The following is a 21,209-nucleotide window of genomic DNA, read 5'->3' on the forward strand; positions in this document are numbered from 1 at the left end:
CTCCGCTGGAAAATGGGGCCGAAAATGGGTTTCCTCTGCTGCAAAATGGGACGCAACGCGACAACACCAAGACGTATCCGCCGGTGGTCCCTGCCACTGCCTCCTGGGGACCCAGCACCTGCGTGCCCCCAGATCGTGGACGCCGCGCCTCGGCCCAGCGTCCCCCGCTGAGGCGGAGCTTACGTCTGCCCCGCCCCTCTGTCCCAGGGCTCCGGCCGGCGCGCCCCCCGCCCGGCTGCGGCGCGTGACGCGGGGCGCGCAGCTCCGGCGGGCAGGCGCAGGCGGTGGAGACAGCCGGCAAGCGAGCGGCATGGCGGCGGCGGCCACCACGGCGGGCCCGGCGGGGCCCGAGCCCATGCCGAGCTACGCGCAGCTAGTGCAGCGCAGCTGGGGCAGCGCGGTAGCGGCGGCGCGGGGCTGCGTGGACTGCGGCTGGGGGCTGGCCCGCCGGGGCCTGGCCGAGCACGCGCACCTGGCGCCTTCCGAACTGCTGCTGCTGGCGCTCGGCGCGCTCGGCTGGACCGTGCTGCGCTCAGCGGCCACCGCGCGCCTCTTTCGGGTCAGTGCAGCTGGGCACCCGGACATGGGCTGGGGGACCCCGGGCCGCTGTGCACCCCTTTCTGTCTCTGCGAGCTGGGTCGCAGAACGTGGGGGCCTCGGGCTGTAGGAGCTCTGGATGCGGGGTCCTGGGCCGCCCCGCGCCCTTTTCTGTCAGTGCGAGATGGGGGTGGGGATGGATGCGGGGGTGTGGCCGGACCGGGAAACCCGCGATGTTGGGTCCGTGACACGGGTGGGGTGTTCGTGATGTGAGGGAACCGGAGCACGACCCGTTCCGGTCAGTGCGGGACAGGAGGCCTCTGTGTATAGCTATGGAGGCCTGGTGGCCTAGGGTCGGTCTGCGTCCGGAAACTCCGGGCCATGCGGGCGAGGGCGGGGGGCTTGGAGCCCAAGCTGGAGCGGGTCCAGGGCCTGTGCAGCCGGCAGAGCCCCCTTGTCTGTGGCTACAGGGTAGGGTCAGAGTTGCCCTGTCGCTGCCTTGCGTCTGTCTGGAGTCAGCGCCCGCCTCCAGGGAGGCAAAGACCTGGGTTCCTCTGCCTCGCTGGTGGTCGCAGCCTTGGAGAGTGGGGGGGTGGGGGGGTGGAAGGGCCTGAGGCTGCCTCCAAGAGGCGCTGACGGAAATGCCCAGTTTTCAGTGAGCCTGGAGAGGCCACCGCCCCGGCTGGACTGGAGGGTGACCATGAGGTGACATTGGCGCCTGGCCTCCCTCCCACCCTTGGGGAGGGGTCTGCTCTGGGAGCTGCTGGGAAGGGGTTTGGCCCCCTAGCTCAGCTGCCACTCCCTCCTGGGCCAGCTGGAGTCACCGCGCCCCAGTCTGGCTGGACGTGGCAGGGGCGCAGGGACAGGGCGCCCAGCACCAACAAAGGGCCTTTCTCTGTGGCTGGGAAGAGGCTGGCTCTTGTTAAGTTGGGATGGGGTGTTGTCTGGCTGCTATTGACCACACCCCCTCCCCACATCACCCACTGGGGAGAGACCCTGGCTGTCACCCTGCTCAGGGCGGCGGAGGCAGGGATGACAGTGTCCCCTCCACAGTTAGCCCTGGTCCCATTTGGGCTTTATTGCTCCCCCACCTTCCCAATCTCCAGCTGGAAGTGGGAAGTCCAGGAGGATGAGGGCCAGTGCTCGGGAGGGGCATGTGGTCATTCTGGGGCCACCAAGGTGGAATGGGGTCCCCTCCCACGTTCCTGAGGGAGCTGGGCTGGGACAGCAAGGTCAGGTCCCCCCCGACTTTTGGAATCCCTGGAGGTCGGGCTCCCTTCCCGGGCTGCCCTCCCTCAGCCTCTCGCCCCAATTCGAGGCTCGCCTTTCCCAAGAATAGGCGGAGGGGCTGTGCAGGCCGCCAAAGCTCATCTTTTTGGCAGCAGCCTGGTTGCCAAGGGTTACCGGAGCTGGCTCTGGCTGTCTCTATGACAACTGGAGTTGCTCCAGCCCCCTCAGCCTCTGGAAAGGGGGCGGGACTTGGCCCGGCAGCTCTAGAGCTCCGCCCCTGAGGAGCTTGAGGCCCCGCCCCACCCTGGACCCCAGAGTAAGATTCCTCAGCACCTCATCATTGCATGTCCCCACCTTCCTCATGTCTTCCCTGATGCCCCCTCAGGTCACCCCGTCGCGCTGTGCTGCCCTTTCCTTGCCTCATTATCTCTTGGACAAAAGCGAGAATTTCCTCATGTCCTCCCCCAAATACCCACTCCATCTTCCCCAGGCCCTGATTCCTCTCTGGTCTCCCCAAATTCCTCCTCTGAGGCACCCCCTCCCTCACATTTCTGTCCCATGAGGATCTCTTTCGGTTCCAGCCCTCCACGTTCCCCCAGGTGTTCCCACATCCCCGCCATGTTCTCTTCACAGGCTCACAGCTACAGCCCCTCCACGTCTTTCCCTTAACCCCCTACTGTTTGTCATGCCCCCAGCTCCCCATTACCCCAAGCTGCCTGACTCCCCTGTGCAGACCCGTTGACCTCCCTTGCTTTATGCTCACGTGTTCCCCTCCGGGCCCTCATAGCCTCTACTCTCACATTTCCCTCAGGTCCCCCCATCACTCCCCTCTGCACACCTCAGCCAGACAGCTGGGCACTAAGTTTAGCCCTTGGCGGGCACACATGGGCTCTGGTTACTCCAGGCGGCTGTGGGTATCCAACGGCCCCTCCCCAGCACTGCCCAGCTCGGGGAATCCCTGGGCCTTGGTCTCCCCGCCCCGAAGGAATGGCTCCTAGCTCTGATGGCCACCCATCTTCTCACCCACAGCCCCTGGCCAAGCGGTGCCGCCTCCAGCCCAGAGATGCCGCCAAGATGCCTGAGAGCGCCTGGAAGTTCCTCTTCTATCTGGGCACCTGGAGCTACAGCGCCTACCTGCTCTTTGGCACTGACTACCCCTTCTTTCACGACCCGCCCTCTGTCTTCTATGGTGGGTCCCTAGTGGGGTGAGGGATAGTTCTGCTCTAAACACTGAGAAGGGCACATGGGGAGCTGGCCCTCATCAGCCATCCCATTCTGGGTGTCTGCCCCAGACAAGGGTGATCAAGGGGCCCTGGGGACATGAAAGGGGCACCTGCACGTATTACGGCTCAGGGAGGCATCCTGGAGGAGGTGACCCCTTTGTGGGCCCAGGTGGGCACTCCAGGTGTCAGGAACAGCTCATGCAAAGACCCTGGGGCATGCACAAGCTTGGCGCGTGAGAAAGAGAGGAAGGTAGCAAGAGTTTGAGTGTATTCTAACTGGGGTAGTTTATGGATTATAAAACACTTCCTCTGGCCGAAACCGGTTTGGCTTAGTGGATAGAGCGTCGGCCTGCGGACTCAAGGGTCCCAGGTTCGATTCCGGTCAGGGGCATGTACCTTGGTTGCGGGCGCATCCCCAGTGGGGGGTGTGCAGGAGGCAGCTGATCGATGTTTCTAACTCTCTATCCCTCTCTCTTCCTCTCTGTAAAAAATCAATAAAATATATTTAAAAAAAACAAAAAACAAAAAAACTTCCTCTGGCTGCCATATGGAGACAGCAATCTTTTTTTTTTTTTTTTTTTTTTGAGTGAGAGAGAGGAAGGGAAAGAGAGACATCGATTCATTGTTCCACTTACTTATGCATTCATTGGTTGATTCTTGTATGTGCCCTGACTAGGGGTCAAACCTGCAACCTTGGCATAGCAGGACGATGCTCTAACCACTGAGCTACCTGGCCAGGGCTGAGATAGCTAAGTCTTGGGTGAGGATGGGAGCAAGGCCCAGGGGGGAAGGGCGGGACCAGTGCGGTTCAGACCAGCTTGGGAAAGAGATAGAGACGGTGAGAAGGGGCTGCACCCGTGGATTGGGTTCGATGTGGGGGTAGTCAAGGCCTGAGCGCTGGGCGGGATGGGCAGGAGGGTGTCTTCAGGGTCCTCTATCACCAACAAGCCGGCCAGTATGGAAAACATGGCCTGTGATGGGCGGGGGGTAGGGGGGAGCCTCTGTTCCTATGCTGACCACCCGGGCCGTGTATCATGGATGTGCTTCCTGCCATGTGACATAAACAGCCTGAGAGGGCGCCTGGTGGCATGTAGGACGGCCTGGCACGGAGCCCCTGCATTGCAGGGTCCTGGTAACCAGCACTGGGTTCACTGGGCACCCCGCTATCTTCATGGGATTGTGCTGCCCACATGGCCACTTTCCGGTGTGCCTTTCCCACGTGGTAAGTTTCTAGAGGAGAAGTTTTAGCTGTCATTCAACGTTCCTTTATGCAAATGAACCGTAACTGAACTCTCTTAAAATTTCAGGCATGGGAGTTGCCTCTGGCTTCTTGTAAATCATGCTACGATCCCATGCTTGCAAGTTAACTGCTTCTTTGAAGGCTCATTCACTGAGTACCTCCTGTGTGCCAGGCTGTGAGCAGGTCAGAGAAAGCCCCCCGACAGACGGTGAAACAGAAAACCTGTTACCAGCCATGAGTGCTGATGGGGAGTGTGGGGTGTCTGAGGGGAGAGCCCCTCCAAAGGTGGCTTTTGAGGGGGACCCGGAGGAGCCTGAAGCAGACGGGAATCACGTTCCTGGTGCATCAGGAGCAGGGAGCAGCTCACCTGACCAGGGCAGGGGGTGAGGCGGGCAGGTGGGCAGAAAGGGTATTTACCAGGGGGCTGGGAGCAGAGGAGGGGGCTCCAACCAGGACAGGACTGGGCAGAGGAGAGAAGATGTTGATTTGAGAAATGTTTTAGTCTGGCCAGTGTGGCTCAGTGGTTGAGCGTCGGCCTATGAACCAGGAGGTCACGGTTCAATTCCTGGTCCAGATGGTGGGCTTGATCCCCAGTAGGGAGCGTGCAGGAGGCAGCCTATTGAAGATTCAGTCATCACTGATGTTTCTATCTCTTTCTCTCCCTTCCTCTCTCTCGGAAATCAATAAAAACATAGGTTTTTAAAAGAAAAATATTTTGAAGGCAGAGCTGGTAGGATTTGCTGCCAAACCAGAGATGGGTGTAAGAGAGGAGGGTCTGGGCTCCTCAGTGAAATGGGGGGTCAGTAGGGTTGGGTCTAGGGGCGACCAGGAACTGGGTTTGGGAAGCCCAGGGCCCTGATATTGGAGGTGGGAGAGGGGGTGATATGAAGTATCCAGAGCACCAGGTGGGACCTATGGAGAGGAGGCTGGAGGTCCGTGGACAGAGCCCGGCCCTTCACATGTGGGGAGGGGCAGATGAAGTCTGGACGGTGAATTATATGCCCCCCTCCCCGCTGCCTCAGACCTGGGGCCCGAGGCTGGAGGGGGGATGCTCACCCACTGTAAGGCTTACCGGTGCAATAGGTGGAAGACTTGGTGGTCTCTTTCCTAGTGGACTCTGTGCATCGGGCTCTGCATGCTTTCCTGTGAAGCGGGACAGAGGCATCTGGCAGTTTTGGGGGGGCGGGGGCGCTCCAGCTGCAGCATTCCCAAACTTTGAGAAGCCCCTGGACGTGTTAAAGTCGGGGGAGATTAGATCTGATTCATGGGGAGTTTTGCTTTCTTTTATCAGGTAAAATGCTTGAAACATAAAAGTAACCATTTTGGCTAGACACGAAAAGACAAGTACTGTGAGTCCACCTATAGGAGGTCCCAGAGGAGCCAGATTCATAGAGACAGGGCCTGGGGGCGGGGCGGGGGGAGGGGTGTTCAACAAGGACAGTTTCAGTTTTACAGCAGGAGAGGGTTCTGGGAAGGACGGTGGGGATGCTGCACAGCAGTGTGAATGTGCCCAATGCTGCAGAACTTAGAGTGTGTGTGGACCGTCTGCTTCTGGCTTCTTTCACTCAGCAGCGTGTTGTTTTGTTTTGTTATATATATATTTTTTTTTATATATTTTATTGATTTTAGAGAGGGAGAGAGAGATAGAAACATCAATGATGAGAGAGAATCACCAATTGGCTGCCTCCTGCACACCCCCCACTGAGGATCGAGCCCGCAACCCAGGCATGTGCCCCCGACTGGAATCAAACCTGGCACCCCTCAGTCTGAGGGCGACACTCTGTCCACTGAGCCAAACCTGCTAGGGCTCGGCATCGTGTTTTCCGGGTTCATCCACACAGTGTGTCAGCATGTCTGTCTTTTTTACGGCTGAGTGATATTCCACGTGTGGAAGGACCACCTTTAGTCTGTCCTTTATCTATTGATGGGTTGTTTCCACTTTTTGGCAACTGTGACTAGTGCTGCTGTGGACATGCATGTACAAGTGCCTGTCTGAGTCTGTGTTCAGCTCCCTTGAGCACACGCCTAAGGGTCTGTGTTTTCACAGCCTTTGAGCCCCCAGGGGCAGAGAGGACAGTTGGGAACACTCTCGGAGGCCAGGAGGAGCTGGGGCAGTGCAGGGGCCCTGGACCAGGGTAGGGGCAGTGGGGGGCCGGGGGAGTGAGCTAAGACATGGACCAAAGATGGGGATCTGAGTGGATCTCCTTTGCAGGAGTGGCCAGAGCACAGATGAAGGGTCATCATGAGGCAGGGGCATGGGTAGAGTCTAGGGAACTTAGGACTCCAGGGGGTCACTGAGTTAGGGGTGGGGCAGAGGAGGAGCGCCCAGTGAGCAGAGAGTCCCAGGGCCACTGGCAGAGCCCTTGGCCCTGGTAATGGGCAGAGAAGAAAGGTGGGGGGTCAGCGTTGCCAAGAAGGGGTGAGACCTGAGTGAAGGTGGCACAAGTGCCAGGAGTGAAGGAGGCGGCAGGAGGCGGGGAAAGGAGGCCAGGGCCCGCCTGGGGAGAGCCGTGTTCCTTGGCAGCAGCAGGGTCTGTGACTTCTGCTGCAGCTGCTGTGCCAGCACCGGGAGGTGGGCAGCGGCTCCGTCCGGTTGGGAATTTGCTGGGCCGGGACGGCTGGAACAGGGACATGCCCGCTGGCTGGAGGGTGCCTGGTAATTAAGAGAAGACGGGAAGGGAACCAGGGCAGAGTCAGACATCCTGCAGGGGACTGATTTCCGGGGTAGGAGCACCTCCTTCTATAAAACGGAAACTGCTCTAGAAAATAATGCTTATTAATAAAAGGCAACAGGTAGAGAGCCGGGCATGGAAGACCAGTGGCCGGTACATCTGCAGAGACACGTGGCCTGCCCCGGCACGGGGAGGACTCCCGCCTGGCTCGAGAGGTGTGGGGGTCACTCTGGTCACTCGCGTGGAGGCCCTGCAGGTCCCTGATGACACGGTCTGGCTCTCCCCAGACTGGACACCTGGCATGGCGGTGCCACGGGACATCGCAGCCGCCTATCTGCTGCAGGGAAGCTTCTACGGCCATTCCATCTACGCCACGCTGTACATGGACGCCTGGCGCAAGGACTCGGTGGTCATGCTCGTCCACCATGTGGTCACCCTGGTCCTCATTGTCTCCTCCTATGCCTTCCGGTGAGTCCAGGAGGCGAGGGCACTGCATGAGCAAGGGCGGGAGGCTGGCCCGGGGCAGAGCTAATGCGGGGGGGGAGGGGGAGGGAGGCGGGGAGGCATCGGGGTGTTCATGGGGGAGGGTTCCAGAGAGATTCCGGAGGGATGGGGTGGAAAAGGTGCAGGGAGCCCCCGTCCCATCCAGGCCCCCCACCCCCACCCGGATGGCACCCGGGACCAGGTCACATAGCAAGTGTTTCCTGAACACCTGCCATGTGGCAGGTGCTGCTGGGAGTACAGCCACGAACAGATAACCCTGAAGTTTGAGAGCCCACACCGGCCACTGATCCTATCCAAACTGCGGCCTGCTGATGGTTTCCAAATCCACCTCATTTCTAAGGCAAAGGGATAAAAATATCTCGTCACGGCCTTTGTTACATCCATCACATGTTGAGACAACAGTATTTTGGGTATACTGAGTTAATTAGAACATATTATTTTAATTTTTCTCTTTTTTTAACATGGGTGATAGAAAATCTAAATGAGGTCTACACTCTTGTTCGGTTCCTATTAGCCTCACTGCTCTAGCTGCTCCCTCCAATATAGTAGCCGCTGGTTACAAGTGGCCATTTCAACTTTAATTAAGCTTAAATAAAATCACACATTCTGCCCTAGCCGGTTTGGCTCAGTGGATAGAGCTCCGGCCTGCGGCCCAAAGAATCCCGGGTTCGATTCCCGTCGAGGGCATGTACCTTGGTTGCAGGCTCCTCCCTGGCCCGGGCTCTGGTCAGGGCACGTGCAGGAGGCAACCAATTGATGTGTTTCTCTCACATCGATGTTTCTCTCTGTCTTTCCCTCTCTCTTCCACTCCCCCTAAAAAAAAAAGATCAGTGGAAAAATATCCTCAGGGTGAGGATTAACAACAACAACAACAAATCACACATCTGTCCCTCAGGCACACCACCCACATTTCAGCTGCTCAGTGGCCACATCTGGCTGGTAGCTCCCATGTGGATAATGCAGGTATAGAACATTCCTGTTGTTCTGGAAAATTCTTAGCACTGCTCTGGAGGATAAAGTCATAAACAGGCCCCACCTCCCCAAAAAGGAAAACGAAAGAACGAAAAGACTAATTTGTTTGAAGGTATTAACTATGGAGAAAAATCAAGTCGGAAGGTAAGGACTGCAGGGATGGTGAGGTGTAGGTGGGGTGGGTGGTATGGGTGGCAGGTGAGAGAGACAAGGAGGTGAGGGAAGGGACATGTTAGGTGCTGGGAACAGCACATGCAAAGGGCTTACAACAGGAAGGCCAAGTGGGGACAGAGACGTGGTGAGAGGGACCATGGCCCCATGCAGGCTGAGTTCAGGACGCTTGGCTCAAGCAGCGGGAAGGGGGACACCGGGGAGGGAACGGGGACGGCTCTCAGGCTCCTTTAGCCCCTAGTGGGGACCTGCATTTCCTCGGCACCTGCCAAGTCAGGGCCAAGTCAGGTAAACCCCATAGACCTGGGAGTGTCGGCAAGTGTACGGGGATCTGGACACAGAGCGGTCCTGGCCTGTGGGAGTCAGCCGTCATGGTGGGTCAGAGGTCACAGAAGTGAGGAAGGATTCGAGAAAGGACTTCCAGGCAGGCTCCGGGGCCACCTGGGGCAGTGAGGTGAGGACCCAGGGGGGCTGTCCCCTGGTGAGCGCAGTCTGGGTGCTGCCGCTGACCTGGCCCTTTGGGGGGTGGGGCAGGGCAGGTGAGCCAGAGGGGTGGCTCCGAAAGGCAGGGAAGGGGTGCCCCGGGGGCCTGTCTTGGGGTCCTCAGTGCAGGGATCTGGGCCCTGTGTGACCTGCCCTCTCCCCTCTCCGGCCCGGCTTCCCTCCTCAGGTACCACAACGTGGGCATTCTGGTGCTCTTCCTGCATGACGTCAGCGACGTGCAGCTGGAGTTCACCAAGCTCAACGTCTATTTCAAGTCCCGGGGCGGCTCCCACCACCCTCTGCACGCGCTGGTTGCGGACCTGGGCTGCCTCAGCTTCAGCCTCAGCTGGTGAGCTGGCGGGAGGGGCGGGGCCTGGCAGATGAATGGAGTGGGCCAGGAGTGTGGTTGGGCAGGAAAGATCAGAGCAGGAATAGAGAGAAGAGTGGGGCCACCACCCGCCCTCTCTTCCCTGACCTGTTCTCCCTCCCACACAGGTTCTGGTTCCGCCTCTACTGGTTCCCACTCAAGGTCCTGTACGCCACGTGCCACTGCAGCCTGCGCTCCGTGCCCGACATCCCCTTCTACTTCTTCTTCAACGCGCTCCTGCTGCTCCTCACCGTCATGAACCTTTACTGGTTCCTGGTGAGTCGGCTCCCGGTCCTCCCTCAGCTGGCAGTCCTGCCCCCTCCCGGGCCGGGGCCCAGGTGCAGGCCCTTCCCAGGCGCCCCCGGGGGCGGGCACGTCAGGGGCCTGAGGCAGGAGTGCGTGGCCCTCCGAAGGGGAAGGCGCTTTTCTCACCTGTGCCTTCCCCTCCCACACACAGTACATCGTGGCTTTCGCTGCCAAGGTGCTGACGGGCCAGGTTCAAGAGCTGAAGGATGTACGGGAATACGATGCAGCAGAGGCCCCGAGCCCCAAGCCCAGCAAAGCTGAGTGAGTCTGGCGGGGCTGCCGCCCCGGGTTCGTTCCTTTAGTCACGGCGGTCGGCCTGAGTGCGCACCGTGGGCCGGCCCTGGAGACACGGCGGCCGTGAGGCTAGAGCAGACGCTGCCCCTGAGTCCGCGTCCAGAACAGAGACTGCAGTGCAGGCGTGGGTGACGTAGTGATGGAGGTAGTGCCGGAAGGATAGATACCGAGGAGGCGAAAGGGAGGTCAGGGTGGAGCAGAGCGGTGAGGGCCACGCCAGGGGGCCCTGTGGGTGGTGAGGAGCAGCCATTGGCCAGACGGGAGGTAGCGGGGGGCGGGGGCGGGGGTGCCCCGGGCAGCTTAGGCAGCCCAGGCGCTGTCCATGCTGCTGCTCCCCGGCCCCCCGACTACCCGAGCCGGAGGTGGCCAGGTGGGTCCGAGGGAAGGAGAGAAAAAGGCCTGGTCAGCATCCTGGAGGCAGGACCCCGGGACTTGTCAGCCCTGGGATTGAGCCCCTGGCCTGCAGGGCCCCAGGAGTGAGCAGAGGCAGGTTTGTGTGACAAGCAGGGTCCGGGGTGCGCAGTGCCCCCGAGGCAGCGTGAGGGGTGTTGGAGCAGGTGGGGGTCAGGGTGCTGACCAAGCAGGCCTCCAGGTTAGCCTCGGAGGGAATGGCGGCTGTGGGGAAGCGGGGGGCTCCCGGCTCGAGGAGGAGGTCAAGGTGGGTGGCCAGGGGGATGAGAGGAGCAGAGATTTTAAAATCTACGTGAAAGACGGGAGACGAGAAGCAGAGGCCGGGGCGTTGCCCGATCGGAGCACGGGGTCAAGGGGGGCTCTCAAGGCCGGTTCAGACAGAGAAGCACTTTGTGCCCCAACATGGGCTACAGGCGGGTGCGCCTCGGCCAGAAGCCGGCGCCCCGGGCACGGAGGGATCGGACAGGTGCATGGAGATCATGGACACGAGCGGGCTTGGCGGCACGTTGGGTCCCCGTGGTTAGATCCCAGCTCCGTTGTAGAACTGACCAGCCTGGCCTTGGATGTAGGTGAAACTGAAGTAGAAGAATCAGAGGTGACCCGAGACTTCTGGCTCGAGCTGCCACTTACCGAAATGCCATTTACCAGGCAGGGTTCGGTGTGCCAGTGGGGTCGGGTAGGCGTTCCTTTGGGGGGCGTTTGACTGTTGATGTCCAGGGATCATGAGTCAGGAATTCTGCTGAGAGATCAGTGAGGAGTCTGACCGGCCCTCAGAGGGGTCCGGAAACAGCAGCGGCTGAGAGAACTCCGGGGCGGGGGAGGGAGGCTCCCGCTCGGCCAAATCTAAACATCCGAAAGCTCTTCCTGCTGCGGACAGTGAGCCTCCGTTGGAGAGTCCTTGCAAGTGCAGAGCCCAAGGCCGCACCCCAGCCTCGCCTGGTGCTGCTCCCTGCTCTGTCTCCCAGAGAACGTCCGGCCAGAATGTGGGTGGAGGGCCTGGTACCTGCTGCCATTCCCTCTAGGATAGCGGAGTATGAGCTCCGCAGGGATAGGACAGGGTGTGCCAGGGACACATTGCACGGTGAGTGCCGTGGGCAGCACCAGCAGGCCTCGATTCCCCAAGGATGCCTAGAGTCGGCGCAGCTGGGCATAAAGATGGGGTGGTCAGGGTGCCCCCAAACCGTCAGGTCATGGAAAACAAGGAGACTGCGGACCCAAATGAGAGGACTGAATGCAAGGTGGGATCCTGGACCAGAAAGAGGACAGCCGCGGAAACCGGGAGAGCCTGCAGTCAGTTCGTGGCAGGGTCCCGGCCCTGGCTGCCCAGTGGTCAGACGTTCGGTGGAGATGTCCGATAGTAACACGGGAAGCTGGGCAGTGCTCCACTCGAGTTCTCTGGACTCTCTCTGCAGCGTTTCTGCAAATCTAAAATTACTCTAAAATAAAAGGTTTATTCAAAAAATAAAAGGCACGAGTGACATACAAAACAGCACTGGATGTTACGTTACTTTCCCGGGGCTGCTGTAACCACGTACCACAGACGGGGCGACGTAAACCACAGAAACGTATTCTCACATTTCTGGAGGTTCGGAGTCTGAAGTCAAGTTACCGGCGGGGGCGCCCGCTCTCCGAAGGCTCTCGGGAGGGTCCTTCCTGCCTCTTCCAGTTCCGGGGGCTCCGGGGGCTCCTCGGCTTGTGGCTGCGTCACTCCGACCTCTGCCTCTTTCTTCACATGGCCTTCTCTTCTCTCCTGATTTTCTGTGTTAAACGTCATTTAATTACATCTTCAGAGGCTCTTTTTCCGAATAAAGCCACATTCACAGGTTCCAGAGGTTAGGGCGTAGACCACCCTTCAACCTGCTAACGCTGTCAGGGCTCACACGATCAGACAGCTGAAGAGAGAATCAGTAAACTAAAAGCTGTGAAGAAATTACCCAGAAGCAGCAAAAACAGATGGCACCTATGGCAGCTAGAATTTTAAGAATGACCTGGTCTAGCTGGATTCTAATAGGAGGCAGGTGGGGAGAGACAGTATGAGAGACATAATGCTGAGAATTTCCAGAAAGTGGCAAGACATCCATCATAAGCAGGATGAACAGAGAGGCATCCATGCCCCAAACACATCATAGTGAGAATGTGAAACAGCCGCGGAGAAGAAGAGATGGATGACCAATAAACAGACTAACAAGGGATGCTAGATGACTGTGGAGTCAGGTATCACCCCAAGTGCTAAGACGAGATAACAAAGCAACGAGGAATTTCGTACACAATTTTAAAAATAATTACTCAAGCCCTGGATGGTGTTCCCAGTGGTTAGAGCTTCTGCCCACACACTGAAGAGTTGTGGGTTCAATTCCCTATCAGGGCACCTACCCGATTCTTGGTTGGGGAACATGTGGGAGGTGGTCAGTCCACCTCTCTCTCTCTCTCTCTCTCTCTCTCTCTCTCTCTCTCTCTCTCTCTCTTTTCTTCTCTCTCTCCCTCTCTCCTCTTCTCTCTCTCTTTCTCTCTCTCTCTCTCTCTCTCTCTCCCCCTCCTTCCTCCCTTTCACCCTCTGGAAAAAAACAACAGGAAAAATATCCTCAGGTGAGGATTAACAACAACAACAACAACAAAAAACACACAAAAAAAGAAGTTATTTAAGAGACAAGCAAACACTAAGAAAGTTATATTTCAGAAAACTCAAGAAGTAGATCAGCAGAGAAACTGATACATATCTGGATAAACATTTTAATTCCCTAATTTGAGAGATATAAAATAATTAGAACTAAAATATTAAGTATCAGACCAGGATTGGGGGCTTTGCATTTTGCAAGAGGGTGGGGATTGCCTTTCAGCTGTATTAGGTACTTACGTTAATACTATCAGAGTTAACAAAAAGCAGGTACAAAAGAAATGCAAAAAAGAAAGGCTAGAAAAGGCTGCATAAATAATGCAACATAGGAGGGTAGAATCTCAAATATTAGGCATCCAAATAAACACATGAATAATCATGACAGTTAAGAGATTGGCCTTAAAATATATATGCTGTTGCCCTAACTGGTTTGGCTTAGTCACTAAGCCAAAGTGGATAGAGCGTCAGCCTGCGGACTGAAGGGTCCCGGTTTTTATTCTGGTCAAGGGCACATGCTTGGGTTGCGGGCTCTTCCCCAATCAGGAGCATGCAGGAGGCAGCCAATCAGTGATTCTCTCTCATCATTGATGTTTCTATCTCTCTCTCCCTCTCCCTCTCTGAAATCAATAATATATATATATTTTATACACACACACACACACACACACACACACACACACACACACATATATATTTCACTTGCAACTTTTATGTACCTTGAAGTCTTTTAACTTTTAACAGTATACTGTTAAAAGTTAAAAGACTTCAAGGTACATAAAAGTTGCAAGTGAAAAAGGACAAGAAGAGAAATTCGGGTGTAATTCTTGATCTGGAATGTTCACATGACACAGTCCTGAGCCTCGGGGTGACGGGACCCCGAAGGTACAGTTCATGCTTTGTGCTCCTCACCCAGCAGCTCAGAAGCAGGTGAACAGATGTTCTTTCTTAACACAGGCACTTTTCTCAGATTGACCACAGCAAGCCACAGAGCAGTTGCTCAGAAACAGGATCATACAGACCATATACACAAAAACTCAGGTTTGAAAACAGTAAGACACTGACAACTGAGAATCACTTTGAAGTGATGCAGGGAACAAACCGTATGGCAGTTGAGTAGCACTGACCCCTTCCTCTCCCAGCCCCTTCCTCTCCCCACTCCTACCCCCTCCCTCCGTTCTCTCTCCTGATCCACCCCCACAGCCGGGCCACTGGTCATCTGGGAGACCATTCTGGACTGATTCAGCCCCCTGGGCTGCCCCCCCCCCACGCCCTGGTCATAATCGGGCACCTTGGTCTGAAGGGCATCATCCTCAGGGGCGGCCGGGACTGCCATCCACCAAGGGCCTCGCCCCATCCAGGGTCTGGACTTACCAGATGACACCTGGCTGCTCTGTGCGTCCACTTTTCCGGCACTGCCCCCGCCGTGGCCAATGCGCTGTGACTCGTGTCTGGCTCACGCTGCTGCACCAATAATGGGCCAGAGGGTCCTTGGTGATGCCCACAGCGCCAGCATGCCTGCTCTGCCTCGGTTCTCCCTTCTCCTCAGCCGTCAGCTGCCATCGCCACCATTCCCTGGCTGACAAGCTGGCCTGCGTGTCCCCGAGGAAACAGGAGTGGCTGGATGCGACATCCACCTTGCACCGGCTGGCTGCTCCAGTGGATGGTCCATCTCCCTCCAAGGCCACCATCCAGGGCCAGGGACGCCCAGCCACTTGCCTGTTCAGGACATTCTGATCCAGGAGAGAGGCCTTCTTTCCCCAGCCTGCTGCACCAGCCGCCCACTCACTGCCTCCCTTGCAGCAGAACCCCTCCATTCTCAAACCCACCTCCACCCACCTCTCCCTGAGACCACTCCTGCTTGGCTTGACCAAGGCCTTGGCTAAATCCAGGGTCACCTCCCTTCTTCTTCTTTTTTTTTTTTTTAATAAAAGCTTTATTGAGACAGAATTCACATACCATACAATTTGCCCATTCACCCTGTATAATTAAATGTTTTAGCCCATTCACAGAGTTGTGCAACCATTACCACAGTCAGTTTTAGAACATTTTCATTATCCCCAAAAGAAGCCTTACACTGAACCCGGGGCCCCTTAAGCATCCGTCAGTCTACTCTGCATTTTTTTTAAAATTAAGAATTAGTATTTATTGAACAAGAAACAACAACAGATCTTGAAAACGAAAGTATTATGGATGACATTTTAAACCTGCACCAGAAATAATGGGGACAAGTCAAGAGCAAATTATTAATATGATATAGAGTGGACTTCTCCAAAATTAGGTAAAATGTTCAGAATATATGAACTGAGATTTAAAAAACATGTGATAAATGCAGAAATTCCAACATGTGACCAATTGGTAGAGAGCAGAAAATAGAGTGGAGGGGAAGTAATAATGAATACTATACACTTTTCTTTAAAAAAATGTTTTTATTGATTTCAGAAAGGTAGGGAGAGGGAGAGAGAGATACAAACATCAATGATGAGAGTCATTGATTGGCTGCCTCCTATATGCCCCCTACTGGGGATCGAGCCCGCAACCCAGGCATGTGCCCTGACTGGGAATTGAACCGTGACCTCCTGGTTCATAGGTCAACACTCAAACACTGACCCACACCAGCCAGGCTTTCCCCACTTTTCTTTTTTAAATATATTTTTATTGACTTCAGAGAGGAAGGGAGAGGGAGAGAGATAGAAACATCAATGATGAGAGAGAATCATTGATCAGCTGCCTCCTGGGGACCCTCACTGGGGATCGAGCCCGCAACCCAGGCGTGTGCACTGACTGGGAATTGAACCGGGACCTCCTGGTTCATAGGTTGATGCTCAGCCACTGAGCCACACTGGCCAGGCCCCACTTTTCAATGGAAGAACAGTTCCTATACATGAGACTGTACTTGCTACTCAATCTGACGCTGAAGTTCTAAGTATTTTTTCAAGTCATCCAAAATGTGTCAGGCGAGTCTTTCTGCGCAGGCCTGCCAGCTGGGCCCGGTGAAGAACCCAGGAAGAGGCGTCACCTTGTCCTGGACTGGCTGAGCGTGGAGGTGTCACCGAGCTGTCAGATTCAGCAGGGCCGGCCGGCTGCATGGAGCACCTGTGGTTTCCCCAGGCGGCTGTGGCACTTCTTCTTCTACAACAGTTGGGTCTTCACTGCTGGATCCACGTGCAGACGGCTTCTGGCTCCACCAGGAAAGCCACCGTGAGAACCACCATCGCACAGACAGGCCCCGTCGGATGGGGCTCCCCGCGGTGTAATCTGCTGATGTGGCACCTGGGAGTGTGTCACCCAGATCGAGAGCTGACCACTGGACTCTGAGGCCAAGGAAGGAGCCCCTGTTTGTTAGCACACGCCGCTGCAGTCCCCAGGGCCACTGACCGTCACACTCGAAGGTGGAAGCCGTCTCCATTCTTACTAGATCTGGAGCGTTATGGGTGTTGAAGTTCCTTTCTTCACAAGAGCAAACTTGTTAGATTCAGGCCCGGGCCTGGGCTTCCGGTCCTGCAGAATCACATTTTCTCCTCAGTCACCTTACCCCTTTGGTGGGCTTGGAGGGGAGGTTTAGGTAAATATCCATCTCTTCTTGTGTCTCTTTGGCCAACACACAGCCCAAATAAGAGGAGGGAAAGGAATTCAGGGCTCATGCTGACGCTGACGCTTGACCCAAGGACCCGTCTTCAGGAGGGTTTTAAACCACAGGAGGAAGGAAAGCTTGATGTGGGTGGTGGCATCTTGGCTCTGCTTTGCTCTTTCGAAAAAAAAAAATTATGAGTCTGTTTGAGCCAAACTGATGACCTATGCCAGGGAGCCAGTTATCCAGTGCTCCTCTGCGCCCCATCCTGGATGTTCTTCACTCCACCTCGGTGCTTCCTGCCTGGTCTCTGGCCGCCCCACCAGCCGCCCCCTCCCCTAGGGCCCTTTCACTTAATCCACCCCAACTTCCAGGTTTCTCTGCGGCTCTCAGTGCGCCTTTGAGCACCGTTCTGTCTCCGGCGTCTGCCCGTCCGTCCTTTAGACAAGCAGAAGGAGGTTCTTCTAAAATATCTCAAATCGACCCCCAGGCCCACAACCTCTCCCGAACATTGGTCCATCACAGGTGAGGGCAACTCAGGGTGAAAACCTTGGGAGACTCCACGAAGCCCCCTCGCTCCCCTTTTCCTCCTTGTTCTCCAGGAAACGTCCAGAATCCATCTCAGTTACACGCTGCCCTCATGTCCCACCTTCCTCCCTCGCCTGACTCCTTCCCCACAGCGGTGCACTGAAGCTGGAAAGTCTGACTCTGATATCTACCGAGGCAACCACCCCTCCCCTCCAAAAAAATACTAACATTGTTTTTGATGAAGGAGGGGCACTTGTTCAGAACAATCCAGAATCACCAGGAAAGCTCTGATAAAAAGGCATGGGGCAGAGGTACGATCCCTAAAGGCATTAAACGTACTACAGCCCTACCCAGCTTGGCTCAGTGGATAGAGTGTCGGCCTGCAGACTGAAGGGACCCAGGTTCAATTCCAGTCAAGGGCACACGCCCGGGTTGTGGGCTTGATCCCCCGCGGGCGGCGTGCAGGGGGCAGCCAATCAATGATTCTCTCTCATCATTGGTGTTTCTCTCCCTGTCTCTTCCTCTCTGAAATCAATAAAAGTATGCTTTTTTAAAAGTACTATAGAAGTACAGGAATTAAAAATGTGGGGAAACACAGCCAAATCATCACACTTGATGTCACCAGGAGGGAAGGAAGGACTGTTGGAACACGGTGGGACATTGGTAACCATCGGGCGATTATCTCGCATCAGTTCCCAGGGCAAACTCCAGTGGTTCAAAGATGTGGACGCAGAAGTGGAACCGTGAACTCCGACCAGAGCCGGAAACGGGACACTGTCATCTGGCAACTGAACTGTGTATTAGAGGATCCAGAAGCCAGGGACCTCCTCCTGCTTGTCTAGAGGACGGACAGGCTAAACCAGGAAACAACAGACACGTGGACATCCATGCGGGGCTTATCTATAACCTCACAGATAAAGAGCTCCTGCTGTTCAGGGGGAGAAAGCAGCGACCCACAGGAAAAGGGTTCGTGCTCCCCGGACGGGACAGCCAGTGGCTCCGGCCCAAGGGAAGGAAGGATTCAAGTGACAAACTGTCATCTCCAGGAAAGTCTTCGTTCTTATGGAAAAGAGTGTCTGCTAGTGTCTATAAGATTATATCCCAGGATGTCTAGATCATGAGAACATATTATTGGTTCAAAAAATTTAATACGCCCAGCTGGTGTGGCTCAGCTGGTTGAATGTTGACCCATGAACCAGGAGGTCATAGTTCAGTTCCAAGTCAGGGCACAGTGCCCGGGTTGTGGGCTCCATCCCCAGTAGGGGGCGTGCAGGAGGCAGCTGATCAATTATTCTCATCATTGACGTTTCTAGCTCTCTCTCCCTCTCCCTTCCCTTCTGAAATAAAAAATAAATGAAAACATGGGATGAGAGTAAGGGCTGCAGCAGTGTAGACAGATGGCGGATGGAGAAGGACAGGGCGGGAAGCCTGTCTAATGGTGCTATGAGCCAGCCAGCGCCACCAGAGCAGGCAAGCCTGCCCTGGAGGGTGGCAGAGGCCTCTGTCAGGTCTGCATTTCTGGAGGGGAGGAGGATAAAGTGCAGGGTTGACCCCGGTTGAGGAGATGGGAGTGTGTCAGGCAGAGTGGGTAGGTGGGATTTGCTCTCCAGGGCCCGGGGTGGGAAGGAAAGGGGGAGGAGAGAGTTTAATTGCGGGGAGGAGCCAGACTAGGAACTCGGCTGGGGAAGGGAATGTGGACGGCATGGCAGGCGGGTCGGGGAGTACGTGGGAGCGTGGGGTCCCTGGGCTAACCGGGGCGGGTTTTGGCCCCCAGGAAGCCGCTGAGGAACGGTTTGGTGAAGGATAAGCGCTTCTGAACCCTTCGACGCCCGTCCCGCTCCCCCGGACCTCACCCCGTCCCACCTGGCCCCCTGGGACGGCTCCCCGGCTCCCCAAGACCCTGGCTCCTTCCAGCTCCGCCCCTCCCGGGCCGTGGCCCCTCCCGGGACCCCTGCTCCGCACCCCGGAGACCCCGCCCCAGGATCGGTTCCTGCCAGGATTCAGTACCCCGGCCACGCCCCCCGGGACCCTGACCCGGCCCAGCCCCGGACCCCGAGCACTCCTCCGGCCGCCGCCAGCGAGAAAGATGCCACCGTTGCTCTGCCGTCCTGGCCACCGCCTTCTCCTCCTCCTCTTCGCCCTGCTGCTGCCCTCGCCTTTCCCGGCCCGCGGCCCCGCGGCCCCGGGGCCCGCCGCCTCTCTGCTCCAGGCTCTCGGGCTGCGCGACGCGCCCCGGGGCGCACCAAAGTCCCGGTCCGTACCCCCCATCATGTGGCGCCTGTTCCGTCGCCGGGACCCCCAGGAGGCCAGGGTCAGCCCACGACGGACGCCCCCGGGGGCCACCCTACGACCGTGTCACGTGGAGGAGCTGGGGGTCGCCGGAAACATCGTGCGCCACATCCCGGGCCGCGGTGAGTGGTGCCTGCTCTGGGGGTGTGGGTCTGGGAGGCCGATACCTTCTTGGGCACCCCAGCCCCCCACGAGCTTCCAGTGACTTCGAGGGTCTCCACCCACCCAATCCAGCCCACGAGCAACCTGAACCCCCGTACTCCATCCCTTCTCCCGTGGACACCTGCGGGGACCCGGGTGAGTGGCCACAAGGCCAGGCTGCCTTGCTCCCGGCAAGGCCTTTTGCTTGCAGCTGAAGCCCTGCCCCCACTCTCCCTCACTCCCGCTGCTTCGCAGCATTTGAAGCCTTCCTGCAGATGACACCCCGCCCCAGCGTCGCTTACCCAGGCGTTTGCTCATCTCTGCCCCCTGCCTGTGTTCCCGACTCGGGCAGGCCACCCTGCATTGGGCAGGTCTCTTCCATGCAAGCGATGCCCCGCCCACACTCCATCTCTCCCCCTCCTTCACACCATTTGATGCCAAGTAACAGATGGTGCGCCCTCAGCCTCAGGCACTAACCTTCCCCCCAAGTTCCCAACCGAGACCCATCGCGCGTAGGCGGTGACGCCACGAGAGCTGAGCCCTCTCCCGGCCTCCATAGGTGCACGCGCCCGGACCACGGAGCCTTCGGCGCCAGAGCAGTGTCCGAAATGGACTCTCCTCTTCGACCTGTCGTCTGTGGAACCCGCCGAGCTCCCCAGCCGAGCCCGTCTGGAGCTGCGCTTCGCAGGGGAGGAAGCGGCTGCGGCGGAGACAGAAGGCGGCTGGGAGCTAAGCGTTGCGCAGGCGGCCGAGGAAGTGGTCGCAGGCCCAGTGCTGCTCCGCCAGGCAGTGGTCTCCCTGCGGACACCGGTGCGCGCCGAGCTGCTGGGCGCCACCTGGGCCCACAACGCCTCAGTACCACGCAGCCTCCGCCTGGTGCTGGCGCTGCGCCCCCGGGCCACGGGCACCTGCGGGCATTTGGCTGAGGCCTCACTGTTGTTGGTGACCCTTGACCCGCGCCTGTGCCACCCCTTAGCCCGGCCGCGGCGCGAGGCTGAGCCCTCAGTGGGTGGCGGCCACGGGGGTTCCTGTCGCGCCAGGCGGCTCTACGTAAGCTTCCGCGAGGTGGGCTGGCATCACTGGGTCATCGCGCCGCGCGGTTTCCTGGCCAACTACTGCCAGGGCCAGTGCTCGCTGCCCGCCACGCTGCCCGGGCCCGGCGGGCCGCCCGCGCTCAACCACGCCGTGCTGCGCGCGCTCATGCACTCGGCAGCCCCCGGTCCTGCCGGCCTGCCCTGCTGTGTTCCCGCGCGCCTGTCACCAATCTCCGTGCTCTTCTTCGACAACAGCGACAACGTGGTCCTGCGGCACTATGAGGATATGGTGGTGGATGAGTGCGGCTGCCGCTGACAGACCGGGCAGGAGCGGGGACACAATAAACACTGGGTGGTTTGAGCTGCTGTCTTTGGGTCTTGTCACCTGGGGCTGGGGGAGTGCTGAGACGTCCATCAGGTTGGTGGGGTTAGGGTGGTCTGGAGCCACCGGTCCTCTTAGAAGGCTGTATATAGGGGGACCCTGGGAGTCGCCCTCCCCCACACACACCGCAAGCACAGGCACAAGGGGCAGAGGTGCTTTCCAGTCTGCTGACCCAGCCCTTCTTAGCTTTGCCCTTCAGATTGCAGGACCCCAGACCAAATGCTCTCCCACCCCCTGTAGCTT

The 21,209-nt window shown here is 57.5% G+C and overlaps 2 protein-coding genes across 2 annotated transcripts; both read left to right on the forward strand.

Moving 5' to 3' along the window:
* The first annotated feature begins 310 nt into the window (after nucleotides 1-310).
* On the forward strand, nucleotides 311-18,937 carry CERS1 (ceramide synthase 1). The gene is made up of 7 exons (XM_008156375.3): nucleotides 311-559; nucleotides 2,797-2,956; nucleotides 7,190-7,370; nucleotides 9,220-9,381; nucleotides 9,528-9,675; nucleotides 9,857-9,966; nucleotides 18,895-18,937. Exons 1-7 carry the CDS (start codon nucleotides 311-313, stop codon nucleotides 18,935-18,937), a joined length of 1,053 nt encoding a protein of 350 aa, XP_008154597.2.
* Nucleotides 18,938-18,978: 41 nt separating this feature from the next.
* GDF1 (growth differentiation factor 1) lies at nucleotides 18,979-20,945 on the forward strand. The gene is made up of 2 exons (XM_008156376.3): nucleotides 18,979-19,531; nucleotides 20,110-20,945. The coding sequence occupies exons 1-2, from the start codon at nucleotides 19,207-19,209 to the stop codon at nucleotides 20,898-20,900; spliced, it is 1,116 nt and encodes a 371-aa protein (XP_008154598.1). The 5' UTR covers nucleotides 18,979-19,206; the 3' UTR covers nucleotides 20,901-20,945.
* Nucleotides 20,946-21,209: the final 264 nt, after the last annotated feature.

Source organism: Eptesicus fuscus, chromosome 6 (genome assembly GCF_027574615.1).
Source record: "Eptesicus fuscus isolate TK198812 chromosome 6, DD_ASM_mEF_20220401, whole genome shotgun sequence".
Classification (NCBI taxonomy): Eukaryota; Metazoa; Chordata; class Mammalia; order Chiroptera; family Vespertilionidae; genus Eptesicus; species Eptesicus fuscus.

Excerpts from the sequence above, each read along its gene's own strand:
- CERS1 (XM_008156375.3), top strand. The coding sequence starts at position 311 with ATGGCGGCGGCGGCCACCACGGCGGGCCCGGCGGGGCCCGAGCCCATG. Across the intron at positions 9,382-9,527 it reads CTCAGCTTCAGCCTCAGCTG|GTTCTGGTTCCGCCTCTACT; the intron begins GTGAGCTGGCGG and ends CCTCCCACACAG. Across the intron at positions 9,967-18,894 it reads CCCAAGCCCAGCAAAGCTGA|GAAGCCGCTGAGGAACGGTT; the intron begins GTGAGTCTGGCG and ends TTTGGCCCCCAG.
- GDF1 (XM_008156376.3), top strand. The coding sequence starts at position 19,207 with ATGCCACCGTTGCTCTGCCGTCCTGGCCACCGCCTTCTCCTCCTCCTC. Across the intron at positions 19,532-20,109 it reads GCGCCACATCCCGGGCCGCG|GTGCACGCGCCCGGACCACG; the intron begins GTGAGTGGTGCC and ends CGGCCTCCATAG.